Source organism: Myxocyprinus asiaticus, chromosome 31 (genome assembly GCF_019703515.2).
Source record: "Myxocyprinus asiaticus isolate MX2 ecotype Aquarium Trade chromosome 31, UBuf_Myxa_2, whole genome shotgun sequence".
Taxonomy (NCBI): domain Eukaryota; kingdom Metazoa; phylum Chordata; class Actinopteri; order Cypriniformes; family Catostomidae; genus Myxocyprinus; species Myxocyprinus asiaticus.
In genome coordinates, this window is record NC_059374.1 from 41,119,311 (window position 1) to 41,142,627 (window position 23,317).

Below are 23,317 nucleotides of genomic sequence, written 5' to 3' on the forward strand. Positions count from 1 at the left end.
ATATTAGTTTAAATGAATCTACTCCCCCAGGTTATTGTTATAAACATGAGCCTCACCTGAAGGGTTGAGGAGGAGGTGTTGCTGCAATTTACAGTGAAGTTTTTGGTGCTACTCAGAGGACAGGATATAAGTTTAAGTCTTTTGAACTAATAATGCTTAATGTGACACCGTCAGATACAATTAAAAAATCTCTGTCGTCTTTTGGGCTTGCTACAGTATATAGATCTCCCGGGCCTTATTCTGATTTCCTTGTTGAATTTGCACATTTTCTATCAGATCTAATAGTAAGTGGATAGAGCTTTAATTGTTGGTGACTTCAACATTCACATAGATAATGAAAATGACACATTGGTATTAGCATTTAACGATATTCTAAACTCTCTTGGAGTCAGACAAAATGCGACAGGACCAACTCATCGCCATAATCATACGCTAGATTTAATACTGTCATATGGAGTTGATATTGATACTATAGAAATTATGCCACAGAGCGATGACATCTCAGATCATTACCTCGTCTCTTGTGATCAGCTAATGTTACTCAATCTACACCACACTGTCGTTCAGGTAGAACAATTCTTTCAACCACTAACGATAGCTTCACTAATAATCTTCCAGATTTATCTCATATACTCAGTAGGCCAAAAAGTATAGACGAACTTGAATATCAGAAAATATAAATACAGTCTTCTCTAGCACTCTTGATAGTGTCGCCCCCCTTCGATTAAAGAAAATTAAAGAAAAAATCCCCGCACCATGGTACAATGATCACACTCATGCTCTCAAGAGAGCAGCTCGGAAAATGGAGCGCAAGTGGAAGAATACAAAAGTAGAGGTATTTTGCAGTGCATGGAAGGATAGTGTCTGTAGCTACAGACAGGCAATAAAAGCTGCCAGGTCAGCATATTTGAGCAAGCTCATACAAAAATAACCACAACGATCCTAGGTGTTTATTTACTGTGGCTAAAATGGTTAGGAATAAAGCCTCGACTGAACCAGATTTTCCGTCGCAGCACGATAGTAATGACTTCATAAATTTCTTTACTGATAAAATGTATATAATCAGAAAAAAATTGGAATTACATTTACATTTACATTTATTCATTCGGCAGACGCTTTTATCCAAAGCGACTTACAAAAGAGGAAAACATAAGCAAATCATCTTAGGAGACAGTGGTATGAAAAGTGCTGTATTACAAAGTATCACTAGCATCATAATAGTATTCAAAACAGAATAAAGTGCAACAGGAATTTTTTTTTTTGTTTGTTTTTTCTTCAATGACTGGTTAAGTGCTCATGGAAAAGATGTGTTTTTAGTCATTTTTTGAAGACAGAGAGTGAGTCATCTTCACGGATGGAGTTGGGAAGGTCATTCCACCATCGTGGTATGATGAAGCTGAAAGTCCGGGAAAGTGTTTTGGTGCCTCTTTGTGTTGGTACAACAAGGCGACGTTCCTTAGCCGAGCGCAGGCTTCTAGTGGGCGCGTAGCTCGGCATAAATGATTTTAGGTATGCTGGAGCAGACCCAGTGACTCTTCTGTATGCCAGCATCAGAGCCTTGAATTTGATACGTGCATCAACCAGCAGCCAGTGGAGAGAGAGACAAGGAGTGGTGTAACATGTGCTCTCTTTGGTTCATTAAAGACCAGACGTGCTGCTGCATTCTGGATCATTTGGAGGGGTTTAGTTGCACATGCAGGGAGGCCTGCAATGAGAGCATTACAGTAGTCCAGTCTAGTTATGACAAGTGACTGGACAAGCAGTTGTGTGGCATGTTCAGAAAGGAAGGGTCTTATCTTCCTGATATTGTAGAGTGTAAATCTACATGATCTTGCGGTCTTTGAGATTTGGTCTGTGAAATTTAGTCTGTTGTCAATGGTTACCCCTAGATTTCTGACCGATTTGGAAGGCGTTACTGTAGTTGCACCCAGCTGCACGGTGATGTTGTGTTCAACAGCAGGGTTGGCTGGAAAGACAAGGAGTTCAGTCTTGGCTGGGTTGAGTTGCAGGTGGTGCTCCTTCATCCAGGCCGATATGTCCGCCAGGCAGGCAGAAATTCGAGCAGTTGGGCTGGAAAGACAAGTAGAATTATGCAATCGTCTGTCACAGTACCACAGAAAACAGTATCTCTTAATTTTCCTCACGAGCTACTTCAATCCTTCGCTGTCATAGGTCATGAAGAGCTAACAAAACCTATTGAAACATCAAAAGCCACAACATGTATGTTAGATCCAATACCAACTAAGCTCTTAAAAGAGATATTCCCTGTGATCTCAGAACATCTTAATTATTCTGTTGATTATAATAATAATAAGTGGATTATTATCCACTTATTATTATTCACTTATTATTCTATATTATTATTTTAATAAAGCTAACCTCACCTGTGAACTGCCAAAATACAGACAGCACATTACATGCCCCACCAGAGACAGAAATGCATTGGATCATTGCTACACAACAATAAAGGATGCATATCGCTCTGTCCCTAGAGCAGCTTTGGGACTCTCTGATTACTGTCTGGTTCATCTTCTTCCAACATACAGGCAGAAACTAAAATCAGCTAGACCTGTTGTAAAGACTATAAAGAGATGGACCAATGAGGCAGAGCTGGAACTACAAGCCTGCTTTGACTGCACTGATTGGAGTGTATTTGAGGCTGCAGGCACCAATCTGGACGAGCTCACAGATACAGTGACATCATATATCAGTTTCTGTGAGGATAAGTTCATTCCTACTAGGACTTATTTAACATACAACAGTGACAAACCATGGTTTACAGTAAAACTCAGGCAGCTTTGTCAGGCCAAAGAGGATGCTTACAGAAGTGGGGATAAAATCTTGTACAATCAGGCCAGGAACACACTGAATAAGGAAATCAGAGTGGCTAAAAGAAGCTACTCTGATAAGCTGAAAAACAAGTTTTCAGCTAACGACCCTGCAGCAGTGTGGAAAGGCCTAAGAGACAGGGGAAATTCACTTCCAGCACATGTACTATCAGCACTGGTGCCCCCCAGGGATGTGTGCCTCATTCAAGATGACGATGAGTCTGTATACAGAAGGTAGGTTGAGCGGCTGGCTCACTGGTGCAGTCAAAACAACCTGGAGCTGAACACGCTCAAAAAAGTGGAGATGATAGTGGACTTTAGGAGGAACACCCCAACATAGACCCCGCTCGCCATTCTAAACAGCACTGTGGCAGCAGTGGAGTCATTCAGGTTCCTGGGCACTACCATCTCACAGGACCTGAAGTGGGAGACCCAAATTGTGAAAAAGGCCCAGCAGAGGTTGTACTTCCTTCGCCAGCTGAGGAAGTTCAACTTGCCACAGGCGCTGCTGATACAGTTCTACTCAGCAGTCTGTCCTCTGCACTTCAGTAACTGTCTGGTTTGGTTCAGCTATGAAATCGGACATCAGAAGACTACAAAGGACAGTTTGGACTGCTGAGAGGATTATTGGTTGCCCCCTGCCCTCCTTTCAAGAACTGTACACTTCCAGAGTGAGGAAAAGGGCTGGAAAAATCACTCTGGACCCCACTCACCCAGCCCACTACCTTTTTGAACAGTTGCCTTCTGGACGGCGCTACAGAGCACTGAGCACCAGAACTGTCAGGCACAGGAACAGTTTTTCCCTCAGACTATCCATCTCATGAGCGGTTAAAACTACCCCATTGAGCAATAATTATGTGCAATACACAGCTTATTCTATTTATATTTATCCAACATACCCTACCTCTTCTGCCATACATTCCCTTGCATCTGTATACAATATATTTGTATTTGTACATACATACATGTAAATATATATGTATTTTGTCTTATTGTGTATTTCTATATATACTTATATTTTCTGTTCACTTTTTATTTTTATTCTATTTTTTTATTATTATCTTTGTCTTGTTGTTGTATTGTTAGTGCACTGGAAGCTTCTGTCACCAAGACAAATTCCTTGTATGTGTAAGCATACTTGGCAATAAAGCTCATTCTGATTCTGATTAATATTATTAACTCCTCGCTGTCCTTAGGACATGTCCCAAAAAACTTGTCAGTAATCAAACCGCTTATTAAGAAGCCACAGCTTGATCCTGGAAAATTGCCTAATTATAGACCAATTTCAAATGTCCTGTTTATGTCGAACATACTAGAAAGTGTAGTGTCCTTCCAACTATGTTCATTTCTACAGAGAAATAGTATATATGAACAGTTTCAGTCAGGATTTAGGCCCCATCACAGTACAGAGACTGCACTTATCAGAGTTACAAGTGACTTGCTCTTATCATCTGATCGACGCTGCATTTCTCTTCTACTGCTTTTAGATCTTAGTGCTGCCTTCGACACCACAGATCACAACATTCTCTTGAATAGGCTTGAGAATTATACTGGCATTTATGGACTTGCATTAGCATGGTTTAGATCCTGTTTAGCAGACCGCTTCCACTTTGTCTGTGTAAACGAGGAATTGTCAAATCAAGCAAAAGTTAAGTATGGAGTGCCACAGGGATCAGTTTTAGGGCCTCTGCTTTTCTCCTTATACATGCTTTATCAGGAATCGTGGAATAAGTTTCCACTGTTATGCCGACGTTACCCCACTTTATATTTCTTCTAAACCTGATGAAATTTCACAAATTAGCAGTGTATCAATGAAATCAAAGATTGGATGGTCAGAAATTTCCTTCTATTCAATTCCGATAAAACAGAGGTACTAATTATTGGACCAAAAACCTCTAAAAATAAACCGCTAAAATATAATTTGACTCTCAGTGGATGTACTGTTACATCGACTTCTACAGCGAAGAACTTAGGTGTTATATTTGATTGATAGATTACTGTAATGCATTATTGGGAGGATGTCCTGCACGTTCAATAAATAAACTTCAATTGGTTCAAAATGCAGCAGCCAGAGTGCTGACTAGAACCAAAAATATGATCATATTAGCCCAATTTTATCATCGTTACATTGGCTACCTGTTAAATTTCGTATTAATGTAAAAATTTTGTTAACTATGTACAAAGCTTTGAATGGTCTAGCTCCACAGTACTTAAGTGACCTTCTACCACGCTACATTCCATCACGTTCATTACGATCACAAAATTCTGGCCTGTTAATAGTTCCTAGAATATCAAAATTCACAAAAGGAGGTAGATTATTTTCCTATTTGGCTCCTTAACTATGGAATAGCCTCCCTAACGCTGTTTGGGATGCAGACACACTCACTCAGTTTTAGTTTAGACTAAAGACTGATCTATTTAGCCAGGCATACACCTAATTTATACATCAACTTGCTGCTTTAGTTATGTCTGCCGGAACCAGAAACATTTATCATGCTCTATAACTCTGCAAAACATTTTATGGCATCTACGCTAATATTATTCTATTTGTTTTCCTGTCTCAACCTCAGGATTCATATCCCGAGGTTACCAGATCCGGCCAGATCCACCTCCGTTCCAGCTTGGTGTCGGACTCCACTGCTATGTGTCTCTGAGTGATGGCTACTAAATGCAGCCGGTGCCAGCCAGACATCACTTCAGTCTGTTACGATGGATTTCAGGGGATGAACTGATGCCAACTCCAACCATAAGACATGGGATACTTCATATGCCATTGCATGAACCTTGGACTTAGGATAGACCTCACCGAAATGACTTGCTGGTTGAACTGCGATGCACCTCACTGATCTCTGCCTGCATCACCTTGGTCTAATGATGGACTACACTCTTAAAATGGAATACATAGACTTTTAATTATTTGTCAACATAAGCCTTCATCAGCCGACTAACAAAGGACAATACATCAATGTGAACTTCTGCATTTAATCCAGGCTGAACTTCAAAGACATTAGTCATTCATCTTACAGTTCATACAAAATCTTTGTTTAAACACTGGCCCTTAACACTTACTTAGTTTACTATTTTTAAACCATGACCTGCACTGCACATACATAACTAATATTGGCATTATATTCATGATGTTAACCAGAGGGGAACTGGCCTCCACAGTGAGTCTGGTTTCTCCCAAGGTTATTTTTCTCCATTAACCAACATCTTATGGAGTTTTATTGCCACATTCGCCTTCAGCTTGCTCATTGGGGTTATAAATACAATTATGATTTAATTATTTACTTTTTATACACAATTTACAATCATATTTAAGCAAACTACACAATGATCACTCTAAGACTTTATAGATATTACATTTCATCTTACATAGTGTAGCTTAAATTGGTGGATTGGATTCTTCTAACTTTGTAGGAAAAACGCTTTTGTTTCTGATATTGCCCACATGCTGGAATATCCTCAATACTTCATACACACTGTTAATGCTTACACAAGATATTCAAGTCTCTAAAATCATGTATTATTTCATCTGTGGATGGGTGCTGGACAACATTTACTAGTGGAAAAGAACAATCAAGAATATGACCGCATTATTGCCACCGCAGAGGTATGTTACCAACAACAACACATAGTAGCACACGCTATACAACTTAATGTTTCTTTTTAAAGTTGTTGGTCAATTTTATATATGCAAATGCTACTCTGTTCAGATAAAGGCATAAAAGATGTTACTATGTCTGGCCTGTGAATTTGTTAACCTGAAGTCATTGAGCTCAAAATAATATCACTTTTATCTGTTTCAAACTCTTTTGTGTATCTTCGCATATTGGTCAGATTATGACCAATGACCGTGTGCTACGCCTTTCATGAGTGCTAATTCTAAGCGCAATTTTCGTCCCAATGCAAGTGGCCTTGGGTGGGAGTGTTTGTGCTATCTGTGGGTGTATTGTATGTTAATAAAGTGGCGCAAAGCACAGTTTGCTATTTTCTTCAGAAATTGGTAATTGTTCTAAGACGTCTGAGAAACGCATCTTATCTCAGCACAAAGTCTAAAATCAGTTCCTGCATTTGCATTTTGGAGATTTCAACAGCAGGTGGTAATAAAGTTCATGTCCAAACTCTGAAAATATAGTGGAATATCAAATTATGACCCTGATACTCACTGTTGTTGCTGTTTTATCTAACAAAAATGTATGAGACTCAAAGCACTTGAGTAATAGAGGCTATGTTAGGATTTATGTTTATTGTAGTCAGTGTATTAGGGTTAAAACAACAGGAATAACTGTGTAGTCTTTCCTACATTGTTGCAAATGCACCTGTATAGGTGTCTATAAAGGTGTGAACCAAAGGGGTCATAAACTCAGAGCAACCAACAATTGATCAAAGGAAAAACATACAGGGATGTTCTCAATGTCTTGTTTATTTGGGATATCCGGTATGTCTTGTATTGGGGGCCTTCCAGGGAGATTCTTACAAAATTGTTCTTCAGGTATAAAGGTGTCACACAGGAAGAATTTAGTTAAGATTCAGAAGAGCTATAAGAGTATGTTGGCTTTGTCAAGCCAACATAAGATAACACAGAATTTGTATAGAAGGAGTTGTGTTTATTTTGGCAGATCCTTTGGGACTCACAACGATGAGAGTTCACACCTTCAGTGAAGCCACTCCCACAACAATTCACCAATAATATAGAGAATAGATCTATTCCCATCATCCTACAAGAGAAGAAGTACTTCAGACTAGCTACAAGAACTACAGGTGCAACAACTGAAATCTGTGTGAGGTACTTGGATAAAGGATGGCGTTTGTTGAAGAGCAGAGAGAGGACATGAGTGATCCAGAGCCATACAACATAAAACATAAAGATACAGAGGAACAAAGAGGTTGGTGTCCATTTTTCATCCTTCATTATTGACTGTTGATGAACATTCAACCCGATCTCCTGAAAATTATGTGACTGTGGTGACATTTTTGCAAAATTATATTAAATGCGTTCCTTACACATTTTGCGGTAGTTCCGAGCTGAAATGTCCACTGTGTGGTGCTAAAAGCGAGTTAAATGTTCTCCCAAACTGATGAGGTTTTTTAAGGTTAAAGCTCTATTGAGTTTTAAATCAACAAAACTGACCTCCCTACTCTAAACCTTAATGATAGTGTCATAAAAAGCACATTTCAGATGAAAAACGCAATTACTGACGGAACCACGATATTTTGTGGTGCTTCTATGACACTTTCGGTTCACATGTCAACTCGCATTCTCTTCAGGATTCGTACACCAGTCCTTTGTATCGCAAGCGCAACGCTCTATCAGATGAACTTGCCATAAATATGTGCGCACCATCCGTACGCCCTTGACTGTACGTACATACTCTTTTACTGGTGTGTGTGTGTGTGTGAATGGCGACTCCAACTGGCCAAGTAATGAACTCAACAGACTGATTATAATTTCATCTTTTCATTTAATACACCACATTTAGTATAAAAAGTGTGGTATTTTTGTAAAGGGTTAACGATTAATCAAATAACAAAAATTGTTAAATGAACATAACCATACAATTACATGAGATACTAAATGCACATAGATCTTAAACTTGTATAGAAGTTGTCTACCAGGTTTTCAAATTACTGTCATGTGAAAATGACATTTTCCAATCTAGGATCACATAGAAATATAAACTGACATCTGTTACTTTCTGCTATTCATGTTTATTTTGTTTCCTTTCGCATTTGTGCTTGTTTAATTTGGGAATTTAATGTTTATTTTAGACATCATGGAAGTGAAAGTGGAAAGTCAAGAACTGAATAAGGTGGAGGAGAAACGTCAGAATCAGAAATCTTCAAACTTCTTACAAGAAGAAGAATCTTCTAGTTGCTCAGAGACTGAGAAGAAATTCTCTCAAGAGTCAACTCAAAGAACAGAAGCCAAAAACTCTTTCAACTGCCTTCAGTGTGGAAAGAGTTTCACACTTAAAAAAAACCTTAAGAAACACATGAGAATTCACACTGGTGAGAAGTTCATCTGCCATCAGTGTGGAAAGAGTTTTGCACGTAAAGAATACTTTAATATTCACATAAGAATTCACACTGGAGAGAAGCCGTTCACCTGCCATCAGTGTGGAAATAGTTTCAGAGCAAAAGAACAGCTGAACAGTCACATGAAAATTCACACCGGAGAGAAGCCTTACACATGTCCTCAGTGTGGAAAGAGTTTTACACGTAAAGGAACCCTTAATACTCACATGAGAACTCACACTGGAGAGAAGTTCATCTGCCATACATGTGGAAAGAGTTTTACACGTCAAGCAAACCTTGATAGTCACTTGAGAATTCACACTGGAGAAAAGCCGTTCATCTGCTCTCAGTGTGGAAAGAGTTTCAGAGCAAAAGAACTGCTGAAAAGTCACATGGAAATTCACACTGGAGAGAAGCCTTACATGTGCCCTCAGTGTGGAAAGAGTTTTTCGCGTAAATCAAATCTTAATTGTCACATGAGGTTTCACACTGGAGAGAAGACTTTTAAATGCACTCAATGTGGAACGAGTTTCAGACTAAAAGAACACCTCAAGTGTCACATGAGAATTCACACTGGAGAGAAGTCTTACACATGTCATCTGTGTGGAAAAAGTTTCACCCGTGCATACAGTCTCACAAGTCATCTCCGCAGTCACTCTGGTGAAAAGCCATTTAACTGTGATCACTGTGGTAAAAAATTTATAATGCAGTCATGGCTAACAGCACACCTTAAAGTTCATACAAATGAAAGGCCACACTTGTGTTCATTTTGTGGAAAGAGTTTTTTAAAGCTGAGCTATTGGAAAGATCATCAGAAAATACATACCGGTGAGAGAGATCATGTGTGCTTTGTGTGTGGAAAGGGCTTCATTGCAGCCAACCAATTGAAACCACACATGAGAATTCATACTGGAGAGAAACCTTACAAGTGTTCACATTGTGACCAGAGTTTTGCCTATTCAGTGCAACGGAAATCACATGAGAGAGTTCATACTGGAGAAAAACCGTACAAGTGCTCACATTGCGACAAGAGATTCACTATGTCACGACACCTGAAATCACATGTGAAAGTGCATACAAGAGAGAAACCTTCCCATATGCCCTCCAAAGTTTCAACCGATTAAGGAGTCTGTAAAACTGTAAAAGTGAACAACACTTTCCAGTAAATAGCATGAGATTAAAGGCTTCGTTCAGCTGAAAATAATTTGCCCTCTTGTCATTCCCGATTACTTTCTTTCTGCGGAACACAAGAAGAGAATTAAATGAACGTCCTGTTTGCTGACTTACAATGTCAGTACATAGAGACTCACTTCAACGTCATGTCGCCAGTACCAGTGAATTGACGTTATCAACATAGCTGTCATTGGATTTCAGTGCTGTTTATAGACTTTATTAATGATCTTATTTGACTTAATAAAGATTGTTCATGGTTCAAAGTGATTGAATGTCCTCAGATGACTTGGTATATAATGCACAAGCTTCTCACAAAAGAAGATATCGTCTAAGAAGTTGCGTTAAGTGTTGTCACTGTTTTAGTTCAGAAAATGTATGTGTTGCTGTTGAGTTTTGTAGGATCTTTTACTTTTATGTTGGGGATTAGCAATGACTTGTATTAATTGAATCATTTGGCAAACATTATTCAGTCTATTATAACTCCATCTATATCTCTAACAACTTGATTTGTTTAATTATAGCCATTAAAAGGCATTTATAAATTAAAAGACTTGCTTGCACTGAGTTTAAGTGTGATTAAGCAAAAAAAGTGATTTTGTGTTTGGAAATTTAGCTTGTCCACAACTCTTACAGTGTGGATGAACATATGGATGTGGAAAAATGTCATTTTTGTCATACCAGTATTCCTGCTGTGTAATTAGTTTGCATAAATCAGTCAATCTGCGATGTGTGTGAGTTCTTGCTTGAATGTAGTTCATTACTGTCATTCAAATGTCTCAAAAGGCCACATGTGCTGACTGTACATGAATTATGAGAAACAAATAAGGTTGCAGATCTTTTCCAATTTATAATTAAATGGAAATTCATTGAAAGCCCTAGAAATGGCCGACTCCCTGATCAGTGCCCTAAACAACTGAATATTTGATATTTTAATGAATATCACTGTCTGTCTTTTCAATACAATGACAGTGGATAGCGCCACTCTTTAAAGCTTAAAAAGGATCCAAAAGTATTACAAAAGTAGCCATGCAGCTTGTTCATGCATCAAATTTAAAGTCTTCCGAAGGAGTCTGTTAGGTTTTGGTGAGAAACAATATAAGCACTTTAAGCCATATGTTTATCTTTAAGATCTGCTGTGTATTCTCCCCCTAAACTTCGAATAGGCTGCTCTGCCAGCACCAGGATTCTTTTCCCATCCACCTCAAACGCTATCTGGTTGCTCCTAACTCCCTTACAAATGGAAAGTCTATGTTATTATGTTGGCTTAATTTTCATCTTGGCACATGCCAATAGCTCTTTTAGCCTTTTCATGAGTCTGTGTGTACATGCAGCAGTCTGGAGGATGCTTGTGCCATCGTCCATATAGCTGTCCAGTGCTGGCAATCTCACCCCAGACTGTGCACAGATTCCTCTGTCTGGCACCAATTAGGATGATCTCAAATGCAGCTGTGAACAGAATGGGAGAGATTGAATATCCCATTGCAATTCCTTTTTCAATTGCTGCCAGCCAGTTGACATATGTTCAGGTCCCCATAGTAACTGTCTTCCAAGCTCCTAATACACTCTGGTACATGGAAAAACTCCAGAACATGGCTCACGAGGTGGTGTGAACCAAACCATAGGCATTTGCCAGGTCCAGCCATGCCAGGGCCATCACTTTTAATGGAGCTGCTGAAAAGCCTCTTTGTTTCACACGAATAATTCCCTGTTTTCACCAAATCAATTTTGGTGATTTAAGATCTGTAAATTGTTATATTAAGCATATTTAATTGGTGTCATGAAAAGTCTGAAGCAAACTGCAACACTATGTATATGTAAATATCACCACTTGATATCTAGTCAAAATATATTACTACCTCTGTATAACAAGACAAGACAAAGTATTTAAATGTTTACAGTAACACTTTATCTGTACAACCACTTAGATTGCATATTAAATAAAGATGCTATCAGTGCAATTTTAATTTGATCTTTCTCATTATATAGGGCCAGCAAGTACTTTTATTTTGTTGAGGAATCTGCACTGGCACAAGTCTCTTAACATTTATTTACACTACCATTCAAAAGTTAGGAATTAACATGATATTTGTTTGTTTTTTAAAGAAATTTGTAATTTTCTTCACCAAGGATGCTTTAAATTGATCAAGAATTATAGTAAAGACATTTATTGTTACAAATGACTATTTCTATTTAAATAAATGCTCCTTCTGTTCATCCAAGAATCCTCCACTTGCAGCAGTAACACCTTTTAGTTAGTCAGTTTATTCAGATACGTGAACTTTCATCCCCTGTTTTTTGTAGCCCTTCTCAGAGATGTCAATGTTTTGTACAATACTTTTCACGGACCTATGGTCAGACTTTTCTACCAACAGCTCAACACTTCAAATTTGGATACATCCATAATACTCATTTCGAATCATTTACCATACCTTTCTCTACACTTTTTATTTTTCAGTTTCAGATATGTTTTTCACATCTAAAACTGCCCACATCCAGGAGTCTTCTCTTTAATGTTTCCGATGAAACTGCATGTTTTTTGGCATGTACTGGTAATTGAAGATGCTAGTTTAGGGTCTGTGAGGAGTCTGTTTCTCAGTCTAGAGTCTCTGATGTACTTGTCCACTTGTTGTTGTGCTCCTGGGCTGCCCACTTCTCTCTCTGTCCAGGTCACATCCATTTGATTTCTTTTTTCAAGACAGCAGTGCATGGAATAGGGTTCATGTCTTAAAAAAAACAACAACATTCTGATGCATTTTTAGATAAATTTGGCTGTTTCTGGCCATTTTTAAAACCCAAATTTGACTTGGAAATGTAAAGCGACTTGCAGGAAATGCAAGTCGATACTAAAGCAACTTACAAAATACACTATATTGCAACGTTCATACGTATCATTAACTAGCACATCCGTTGTCAACTGTTCTATTTACAAGAATAGTTCCTTGAGTATCAAATTAGCACAGATTAGCATACTTAAGGATTATGTGACACATTATTTTAAGACTCCAGAAATGACTGCTGAAAATGGGGCCATCATAGGCAAAAATTTAATTTTAAAATAAACAGAAATAGAAAACATCTATTTCAAGACGTCAAAATTATTTTCTACACTGCTTATGTTTTCGGCAGTATTTTTGATCAGTTTAATGTATCCTTGGTGAACAGAAACTCCAATTTCTTTCAAGAACAAAACCGTCTTAGTGATTTCAAACTTTTGAACGGTAGTCTGCGATAAATCATGTTTCATGTTAAACAAAACTAAAACCCAGTGACAAGAACTCAAGTTAGAAGATAACTCAAAATGGGAATTAATTCAAGCTGACATTTAGCTAGGGTACAATGGAGCTAAAGGCCCCGCAGGGTTAAAGGCTTTTTTTATTTTCTCCCAAAACACTAAATAGCAACAAAAACTACCACAGCACTTTCCTAAACATCTGTTTCTCACTATGCACTGAAACGATTTCCTGATCCATAAGATCATTGCATGTGGTTGATTCTGAAGCAATTTGATCTCATTTTTAATATTTTTTAAAATGTTGCAAATTCTGATGGGGCCTGGGTAGATCAGCGAGTATTGATGCTGACTACCACCACTGGAGTTGCGAGTTCGAATCCAGGGTGTGCTGAGTGACTCCAGCCAGGTCTCTTAAGCAACCAAATTGGCCCGGTTGCTAGGGAGGGTAGAGTCACATGGGGTAACCTCCTTGTGGTCGCGATTAGGGGTTCTCGCTCTCAATGGGGCACATGGTAAGTTGTGCGTGGATCGCGGAGAGTAGCATGAGCCTCCACATGCTGGGAGTCTCCACGGTGTTGTGCACAGCAAGCCACATTATAAGATGCGTGGATTGATGGTCTCTGAAGCGGAGGCAACTGGGACTTGTCCTCCGCCACCCGGATTGAGGTGAGTAACCGTGCCACCACGAGGACCTACAAAGAAGTGGGAATTGGGCATTCCAAATTGGGAAAAAAGGGGATCAAATAAAATAATTATTTTTTTGCAAATTTATGTAGGCTAGCCAATGAAAATAAGGGGGATTTTTCCCCTTTTTCTCCCAAATTGGAACGCCCAATTCCCAATGTGCTTTTAAGTCCTTGTGGTCACGTAGTGATTCGCCTCAGTCCGGGTGCCGGAGGACGAATCCCAGTCCAAAAAAAAAGTTAATGACCAATAAGTGAAAGGATGGTATTTGGGGTAAAACGCCCCCGTTGCAGGGACTAAAAGCCCCTGTAAAACACACTGTTTTTGACTGTAAGTGGGGTGAATAGATTTGTTATGAAAAATGTTCAAAGTGGGCTCAATATTGACTCCAATATATCCAATACCAGTGGAGATTAATATGTTTATAGAATACTTGAAATGTAATCAAATGCCAGATGTGTTTGAAATTAACAGGAAACCGTGCACCCTTTTCTGAAGTAATTATTTTGAATAAGCATTATTAAAAAAAAAGCATCATTCGTTCTCAAATATCTTTGCATTAGTTGACCACTTTTGCACTATAACTATTGCCCCTGTATCTATGCAAAATCATTATAACCCCCATAGGGGCCTTTTACCCCAAGTGTGTGGTAAAAGGCTCCCATACCACCTTTTTTTAAAAACTTTTTAATCAAAACAAGCTTCCGTTGTTATAATTTTTTTTTCACACAAATTTTGTCGCTCCATTCTTGATACTTTTTGTGACCAGAAAAAAAGCTAATTTTCCTTAAGGTGTGCCTTTAGTCCTGTTGTGCCCTATTTGTTGGTTTTGGGGGAACAAAATCTGCACTTATTTCTACGTTCATGTCTGTATTTATTTATTCCTACACTATATTTGATATTTTTTCCAGTTTCGTTTAATTTTGGCATTTCTTCATCCATATGTTATATATGGCTTTAAACAAAATATATCCTTCATTACATCTTGTAGATACAAGATGGCGCCGCAGATGGCTGCTTCGGTGTGGAGCTGTCTAGCGTTTTTGTTACATTTGTTTGTTTGTCATGTTTTTTGTCACTCTTTCCCAATCAGTTTCACTAGGGATGAACTGCTGAATATTTGGCAGAGCATACCTGATAATTTTTTGCCGGTGTTTGATTATTCAGACGTTTTATTAAACATCTTAGTTGGAGGCGCAGTGTTGCTCTACAAGTGCTCCAAGAGGCACAAGCGAGGGAAGCGCACCGCCACACTTGTGAAGCTTCGTCAATGCAGCTTTAGGATTCTGCTGCCGAGTGTTCATCCCTCGCCAACAAAATGGATGAACTGCTTCTGCTCACTCAAACAATTAAGGACTTTTCTAACTCCGCTGCTCTGTGTTTCACGGAAATCTGGCTGAATGAAGCCATCCCAGACAGTGCGCTACATCTGCCGGGCTTCCGGCTGTTCAGAGCGGATCGCGTTGCAGAATCATCTGGGAAAACGAGAGGCAGTGGAACATGCTTTTACATCAACAAAAGTTGGTGTACAGATGTAGCAACATTGAAGAAGATGTGCTGTCCTAATTTAGAAGTGCCCTTCATCAACTGTAATCCTTTCCACTCACCGTGGATGTTTTCCTCGTTTATTCTGGTGAGTGTGTACATCCTGCCACAAGCATGCATGAATGCTGCATTGCAACAGCTGGCTGATTACATCACAGACACAGAGCAACAACACCCAGACTCTCTTATCATTATTCTGGGAGATTTTAATAAAGCTAACCTCACCCGTGAATTGCCAAAATACAAATAACACATCACATGCCCCATCAGAGAAAGAAATATACTGGGCCACTTCTACACCACTGTAAAGGATGAATATCGCTCTGTCCCACGTGCAGCTTTAGGACTCTCTGATCACTGTCTGGTTCATCTTCTCCCGACCTATAAGCAGAAACTAAAATCAGCTAAGCTTGTAGTAAGGACTGTAAAGAGATGGACTAATGAAGCAGAGCTAGAACTATAAGCCTGCTTTGACTGCGCTGAATGGAGTGTTTTTGAAGCTGCAGCCACAGACCTGGACGAGCTCAGATACTGTGACATCATATATCAGTTTCTGTGAGAATGTGTGCATCCCTACTATGACATTTTTATCATTCAATAACGATGAACTATGGTTTACAGGAAAACTCAGACAGCTTCATCATGCCAAAGAGGATGCTTACAGAAGTGGGGATACAATATTGTACAACCAGGCCAGAAACACACTAAGGAAATCAGAGTGGCTAAAAGAAGCTACTCTGAGAAGCTAAAAAACCAGTTTTCAGCCAACAATCCTGCATCTGTGTGGAAAGGCCTGAAAAGTATTACCAAGTATAAGACACCTCCCCCTCGTTCTGTAGAGAATCAATAAATGGCTGATGAACTGAATGTGTTTTACTGCAGGTTTGAAAAGCCCAGTCTCACACCCATCCCCTGCTCTGATCTTTACTTCACACACACACCAACACCTCCTGGAACCCCCCTCCTGCTACTCAACCTGCACTTACGGTCTGTGAGGAGGATGTTTGCCGAGTCTTCCAGAAACAAAATACTAGAAAAGCTTCACGCCCAGATGGTGTCTCACCTGCCTGTCTGAAAGTCTGCGCTGACCAACTGGCCCCCATCTTCACACAGATCGTCAATAGATTACAGAGGTTGTACTTCCTTTGCCAGCTGAGGAAGTCGAACCTGCCACTGGAGCTGCAGACTCAGTTCTACTCAGCTGTCATTGAGTCTGTCCTGTGTACATCTATAACTGTCTGGTTTGGTTCAGCCACCAAATCAGACAGAAGGAAACTACAATGGACAGTCAGGACTGCTGAGAGGATTATTGGTGCCTCCCTGCCCACCCTTCAAGACCTGTATGTCTCCAGAGAGAGGAAACGTGCAGGTAGAATCACTCTGGACAACACACACCCTGCCCACTTCCTTTTTGAACTGTTGCCCTCTGGCCGGCGCTACAGAGCACTCAGCACCAGGACAACCAGGCACAAGAACACTTTTTACCCTCAGACCATTTACCACATGAACAATTAAACTGCCTTCAGGATTCCCATAGTGCAATAATGTATAAATATGTCATGTACATATGTAAATTCACTCATGTTTAATTCAATAACTACATACCCCTACCTTGCACATGTATTACCACTTTTACATACACCATTCTATGTTATATGTCCTATGTTTTTGGACATCTATATATACTCTTACCTTGTTTTACAGTTGAAGTCAGAAGTTTACATGCACTTAGGCTGAAGTCATTAAAACAAATTTTTTAACCACTCCACAGATTTCATATTAGCAAACTATAGTTTTGGCAAGTCGTTAGACAATTAGCTTCTGATATGAGGTGTACTGAATTGGAGATGTACAGTACTGTGCAAAAGTTTTAGGCACTTGTGAAAAATGTTGCATAGTGAGGATGTCTTAAAAAAATAATGACATAAATAGTTTTCATTTATCACTTAATGTCATACAAAGTCCAGTAAACATAAAAAAGCTAAATCAATATTTGGTGTGACCACCTTTGCCTTTAAAACAGCACCAATTCTCCTAGGTACACCTGGACACAGTTTTTCTTGGTTGTTGGCAGATAGGATGTTCCAAGCTTCTTGGAGAATTCGCCACAGTTCTTCTATCTATTAAGTCTCAATTGCTTCTGTCTCATTTTGTAATCTCAGACTGGCACGATGTTCAGTGGAGGGCTTTGTGGGGGCCATGACATCTGTTGCAGGGCTCCCTGTTCTTCTATTCTAATCTTTTCTATTTGCAAAAGTAATGTTTGGGAGTCTAACATTTATATTTCCTATTGACACACTAAAGCTGAAGATATAAATAACCATCTTAAGACAAATGTTTTTGTGAAACATCTTATGTGCCTAAGACTTTTGCACAGTTCTGTACCTGTGGAAGTATTTTAAGGCCTGCCTTCAAACTCAGTGCAATTTTGCTTGATATCATGGGAAAATCAAAAGAAATCAGCCAAGACCTCAGAAAAAAAATGTTGGACCTCCACAAGTCTGGTTCATCCTTGGGAGAAATTTCCAAATGCCTGAAGGTACCACGTTCATCTGTATATAGTACGCAAGTATAAACACCATGGGACCACGCAGCCATCATATCGGTCAGGAAGGAGACGCATTCTGTCTCCTAGAGATTAATGTAGTTTGGTGCGAAAAGTGCAAATCAATCCCAGAACAACAGCAAAGGTCTTTGTGAAGATTCTGGAGGAAACAGGTAGACAATTATCTATATCCACAGTAAAACATGTCCTATATCGACATAACCTTAAAGGCTGCTCAGCAAGGAAGAAGCCACTGCTCCATAACCGCCATAAAAAAGCCAGACTACAGTTTGCAAGTGCACATGGGGACAAAGATCTTACTATTTGGAGAAATGTCCTCTGGTCTAATGAAACAAAAATTGAACTGTTTGGCCATAATGACCATCGTTATGTTTGGAGGAAAAAGGGTGATGCTTGCAAGCCGAAGAACACCATCCCAGCCGTGAAGCATGGGGTGGCAGCATCATGTTGTGGGGGTGCTTTGCTGCATGAGGGACTGGTGCACTTCACAAAATAGATGGCATCATGAGGAAGGAAAATGATGTGGATATATTGAAGCAACATCTCAACACATCAGCTAGGAAGTTAAAGCTCGGTCACAAATGGGTCTTCCAAATGGACAATGACTGCAAGCATACCTCCAAAGTTGTGGCAAAATGGCTTAAGGACAGCAAAGTCAAGGTATTGGAGTGGCCATCACAAAGCCCTGACCTCATTCTGATAGAACATTTGTGAGCAGAACTGAAAAAGCATGTGCGAGCAAGGAGGCCTACAAACCTGACTCAGTTACACCAGTTCTGTCTGGAAGAATGGGACAAAATTCCAGCAATTTATTGTGAGAAGCTTGTGGAAGGTTACCTAAAAAGTTTGACCTAAGATAAACAATTTAAAGGCAATGCTACCAAATACTAACAAAGTGTATGTAAACTTCTGACCTGCTGGGAATGTGATGAAAGAAATAAAAGCTGAAATAAATAACTATCTTTACTATTATTATGACATTTCACATTCTTAAAATAAAGTAGTGATCCTAACTGACCTAAGACAGGGAATGTTTTCTATGAAAAATGTCAGGAATTGTGAATGTTCTCACTGTAATGTTCTGTGTGCACTTGCTTGTATCTCCTATCACCCAAAAAAAATTATTGTGTACTTGAGCACACTTGGCAATAAAGCTCATTCTGATTCTGTTCTTACTTGTTTTTATTGTCGCAGATGGTTTGGGCCTCAATATCTCACAGTGATCACAATTCACACCTTCAGTGAAGCCACTACCACAACAATTCACCAATAAATACTGTGAATATTCCCATCATCCTACAAGTGAAGAAGTGCTTCAGACCAGCAGGAAGAACTCTAGATGCAACAACTGAAATCTGTGTGAGGTACTATAATAAAGACTGAGCTTGTTCAAGAGAAAAGAGAGGACATGAGTAATCCAGAGCCATACAACATAAAACATAAAGATACTGAGGAACAAAGAGGTTGGTGTCCATTTTTAATTTTTCATGACTGACTGTTGAGGAACATTCAATCTGATCTCTGTGACTGTGGTGAAACTTTTGCAAAATGATATTAAGTGGTTCATTACATGTTTCGCGGCAGTTCCAAAATGAAATGTCCACTGTGTGGCGCTAAAAGTGAGATAAATGTTTTCCCAAACAGATGTTCTTTTTTTTTTTTTTTTGTTATTAACAATTTTTATTGATTCCATGCACCAAATAAAATAGACAGAAAATGCAGAATCAAACCACATTAAATCACAACTTTTCCCCCCAAACATTAACAACCACCCCAACCCGACACAAACGAGCACCCCAGTGGTCAAAAGACAATTGACAAAGACACACATATAGACAATAAAACAGCAGAAAATATTTAGAAACATAAGAAAAAAAAAGAAAAAGAAAAAAACCACTAGTCTCTCTCTCCATTGCCCCTCCCCGAGAGCCTTCCAAAAAGGAAAAATAGCTGCCCCATTTCCTGATGTACAAATCCAGGTTGCCTAGCCTTCTACATGCTATCTCCTCAAATGCTGCTACCCTGCCTATCTCGGTAGACCACTCATGAAATGAGGGCACATCAGTTGACTTCCATCCCCTGAGAATTACCTGTCTGCCAATCATCATGCTGGTTAGGACCTAGATTTTTATATATTTATCACCTATATTCAGGACCGCCCCATCACCCAAAATACACAGTCTGGGGCAAAACGAAAAACTGAGTGTCCACTACATCACACACAAAGCTCTGAACCCTCCACCAAAACTCCTGGATCCCAACACATCCCCAAAAAACATGGGTTGTGTCCCCGTCTTCTGATTGGCATCGCCAGCAGGTGGGGATGTCTTTTAGACCAAACCTATTCAATCTAGAGGGGGTCCGATAAAATCGATGCAAAATCTTAAATTGCATCAGACACACCCTTGCATCTCTAGATGCAGACTTGATGTTTTTTAGGATCCTAGCCCACACCCCCTCCCCCAATGTCAAGTTTAGCTCTTTCTCCCATAATCTTTTGAGAGAATTCAAAGTTCCGTCCCCCAGACTCTGAATTAGCAGGGAGTAATACACTGATGCCTCATGACCCTTCCCAAAAGCAGCAATCTCCACTCCCAGAGTATCTGCTGCTTTAGGGGGGTGCGTGCCACTCCCAAAAACAGTGCAGAGTAGGTGGCAAAGCTGTAAATACTTATAAAACTGAGATCTGCCAAAATGTTGAACCAAATTTTCAAAAGGTCTCAATACTCCACCCTCATATAAGAGTGCATTAACCCCCCTCACAATCCAATCTGATCAACAGAAAGGGGACTTATTAATACATAGTTTAGGGTTCAGCCATATGCTCGAGGCTACATTTAAATAAATATCCAAATGAAACACTCTGGACACTTTTGTTCATATTGAATGCAAATGCAAAATAACGGGGTGTGACTTAACCTCTCCGGCTAGTTTGATCGAAAGGCTTTGCAGTGGCGAGATAGGGGCAAGAACATCCTTTTCAATACAAAACCAGGGAGGGGCTCTCTCAGGTGGAAGCGACCAATGAGCCAAATGTCTAAGACCAAATACAAAATAATAAAACAAAGTCTTGGGTAGGCCTAACCCACAATTGTCAATCGGCCTATGTAACTTATTGAAATTTAAATAAGGACGCTTACCATTCCAAATAAAGGATTTCGCTATGCTATCAAATTGCTTGAAATAAGAGAGGGGGACATCTACAGGGAGAGACTGTAGCAGGTAATTGAATTTTGGAATACAATTCATTTTAATAACATTAACCTTCCCAATCATCGATAAATGTTATGAAGCCCACCTGTCCACATCATTCGAAAACCTCTTTATTAAGGGATCAAAATTAACTCTGACTAAATCAGACAAATTTGCTGGGAATAAAATTCCCAAATACTTAATTCCCTGTTTGGGCCACTGGAAGGCGCCCAGCTGAAAAGCCGTTACTGGACAGTACGCTGTCAAAGCCGAAGCTTCGGATTTAGACCAATTGACTTTGTATCCTGAGAACTTGGAAAAGGAATTAATAATTCTGTGGAGGCAAGGTAGAGATCTAGTAGGGTCGGAGACGAATAATAAAATATCATCTGCGTAAAGCAAAAGCTTATGCGCCACACCTCCCGCAATCACCCTTGGAAAATCATCCTCCTTTCTTATTGTGGCTGCTAATGGTTCCAGGGCAAGACAGAACAATAATGGGGAAAGAGGGCAACCCTGCCGAGTGCCCCTATCCAGAGTTAAAAAATCTGAAATTAGTCCATTTTTTTGTACCGCCGCTACAGGGCATCTATAAATTAGCTTAATCCAACCAATAAAAGTACTCCCGAACCCATACATTTCCAAAATCTTAAAAAGATAATCCCATTCTACCATATCAAACGCCTTTTCGGCATCAAGTGAGATGGCAGCGACCGGAGTCTGATCATTCACTACCAACCACATGATATTGATGAGACACCTAATGTTATCAGAAGAGCTACGGCCTCGAATAAACCCCACCTGATCTATATGTATAAGTGATGTCACAACTTTACTTAATCGATTAGCCAGAATTTTTTGACAAAATTTTTACATCTAACTGAATCAGGGAAATTGGGCGGTAACTTTTACACTCATTTGGATCTTTGTCCTTTTTAAGAATCAGACTGATCTGGGTTTGTGTCATGGTTGGGGGAAGCTTTCCATTCTTTAATGATTCCGTATAAACTTCTAACAAAAGTGGAGCCAGTTCTGTAGCATAAGATTTGAAAAACTCAGCAGCAAAGCCGTCAGGCCCCGGAGACTTGCCTGTAGGCAAGGCTTTAATTACCTCATCAAGCTCCTCCAAGGTTATCTCAGATTCAAGAGAACTCCTTTGCTCAGTCATCAGTTTAGGGAGATCTAATGGTTCCACAAAGTTCCTAATATCCTCATCAGTAGAAGAAGACGTGGAATTATAAAGATCAAAGTAGAATTCTTTAAAAGCATTATTAATATCAATGGCCAAGGTAAATATTTCACCACCTGCAGATTTCACTGAGGGAATGGCAGAAAAAGACTCTCTCTGCTTTATATATCTAGCCAAAAGTTTTCCTGCTTTGTCCCCTGACTCAAAGTATGACTGTCTTGCCCTGGATAACTAAAACTCCTCTTTCCGCGACAAAATAGTATTATATCTATATTTCAATCGGGTAAATTCTCTGAGGCCATCAGATGACATACGGTGCTTCAGCTCTGCCTTGGCACTTTTAATATTTCCTTCCAACTCCACGAGTTCTCGTGCTTTGGATTTTTTGGTGAATGAGACATATTGTATAATCCGACCCCTACATTTGTTGGAAATCAGGATTTTGCAAAAGGGACACATTAAGGTGCCAACTATATGATTTATTTTTCTCTGTATATGGCAACACCTCTAAATTCACCAGGGCGTGATCTGAGACTAAGATGTTTCCAATTGAGCAATCAACAACAGATGAAATGAGGGATTTGGATATAAAAAAATAATCTATTCTAGAATAAATCTTTTGGACTGATGAAAAAAAATGTATAGTCCCTACCAGATGGGTTTAAAAGTCTCCAAATATCTGTAAGACCAAGATTTTTACACATCCTGTGAAGTGTCAATGTTGCTCTAGGGGGCTTGCACACTTTTGCTTCACTATGATCAAGGACTGAGTCCATCAAATGATTAAAGTCTCCTCCCAACATTATATCATGAGGGGTGCCAGCGGTTTGCAGCATCCCTTCAAAATCTATAAAAAAGCCCTGATCATCAGCATTAGGTGTGTAAATATT

General features: G+C 39.4%; 1 protein-coding gene across 5 annotated transcripts in view; it reads left to right on the forward strand.

Annotated features, from left to right (window-relative positions):
* LOC127422596 (gastrula zinc finger protein XlCGF57.1-like) overlaps positions 1-23,317 on the forward strand; it is a 50,184-nt gene that overhangs the window by 23,628 nt on the left and 3,239 nt on the right. For 2 of the 5 annotated variants that reach the window (XM_051666258.1, XM_051666259.1), the window contains 3 exons: positions 5,399-6,441; positions 7,451-7,717; positions 8,601-11,929. In XM_051666258.1, the coding sequence (XP_051522218.1) occupies positions 7,633-7,717; positions 8,601-9,970 (1,455 nt within the window). In that variant the 5' untranslated portion in view covers positions 5,399-6,441; positions 7,451-7,632 and the 3' untranslated portion in view covers positions 9,971-11,929. Of the gene's footprint in view, positions 1-5,398; positions 6,816-7,450; positions 7,718-8,600; positions 11,930-19,240; positions 19,510-23,317 lie in introns of those variants that run through there. The other 3 variants (XM_051666260.1, XM_051666256.1, XR_007894197.1) reach the window with 3 other exon arrangements.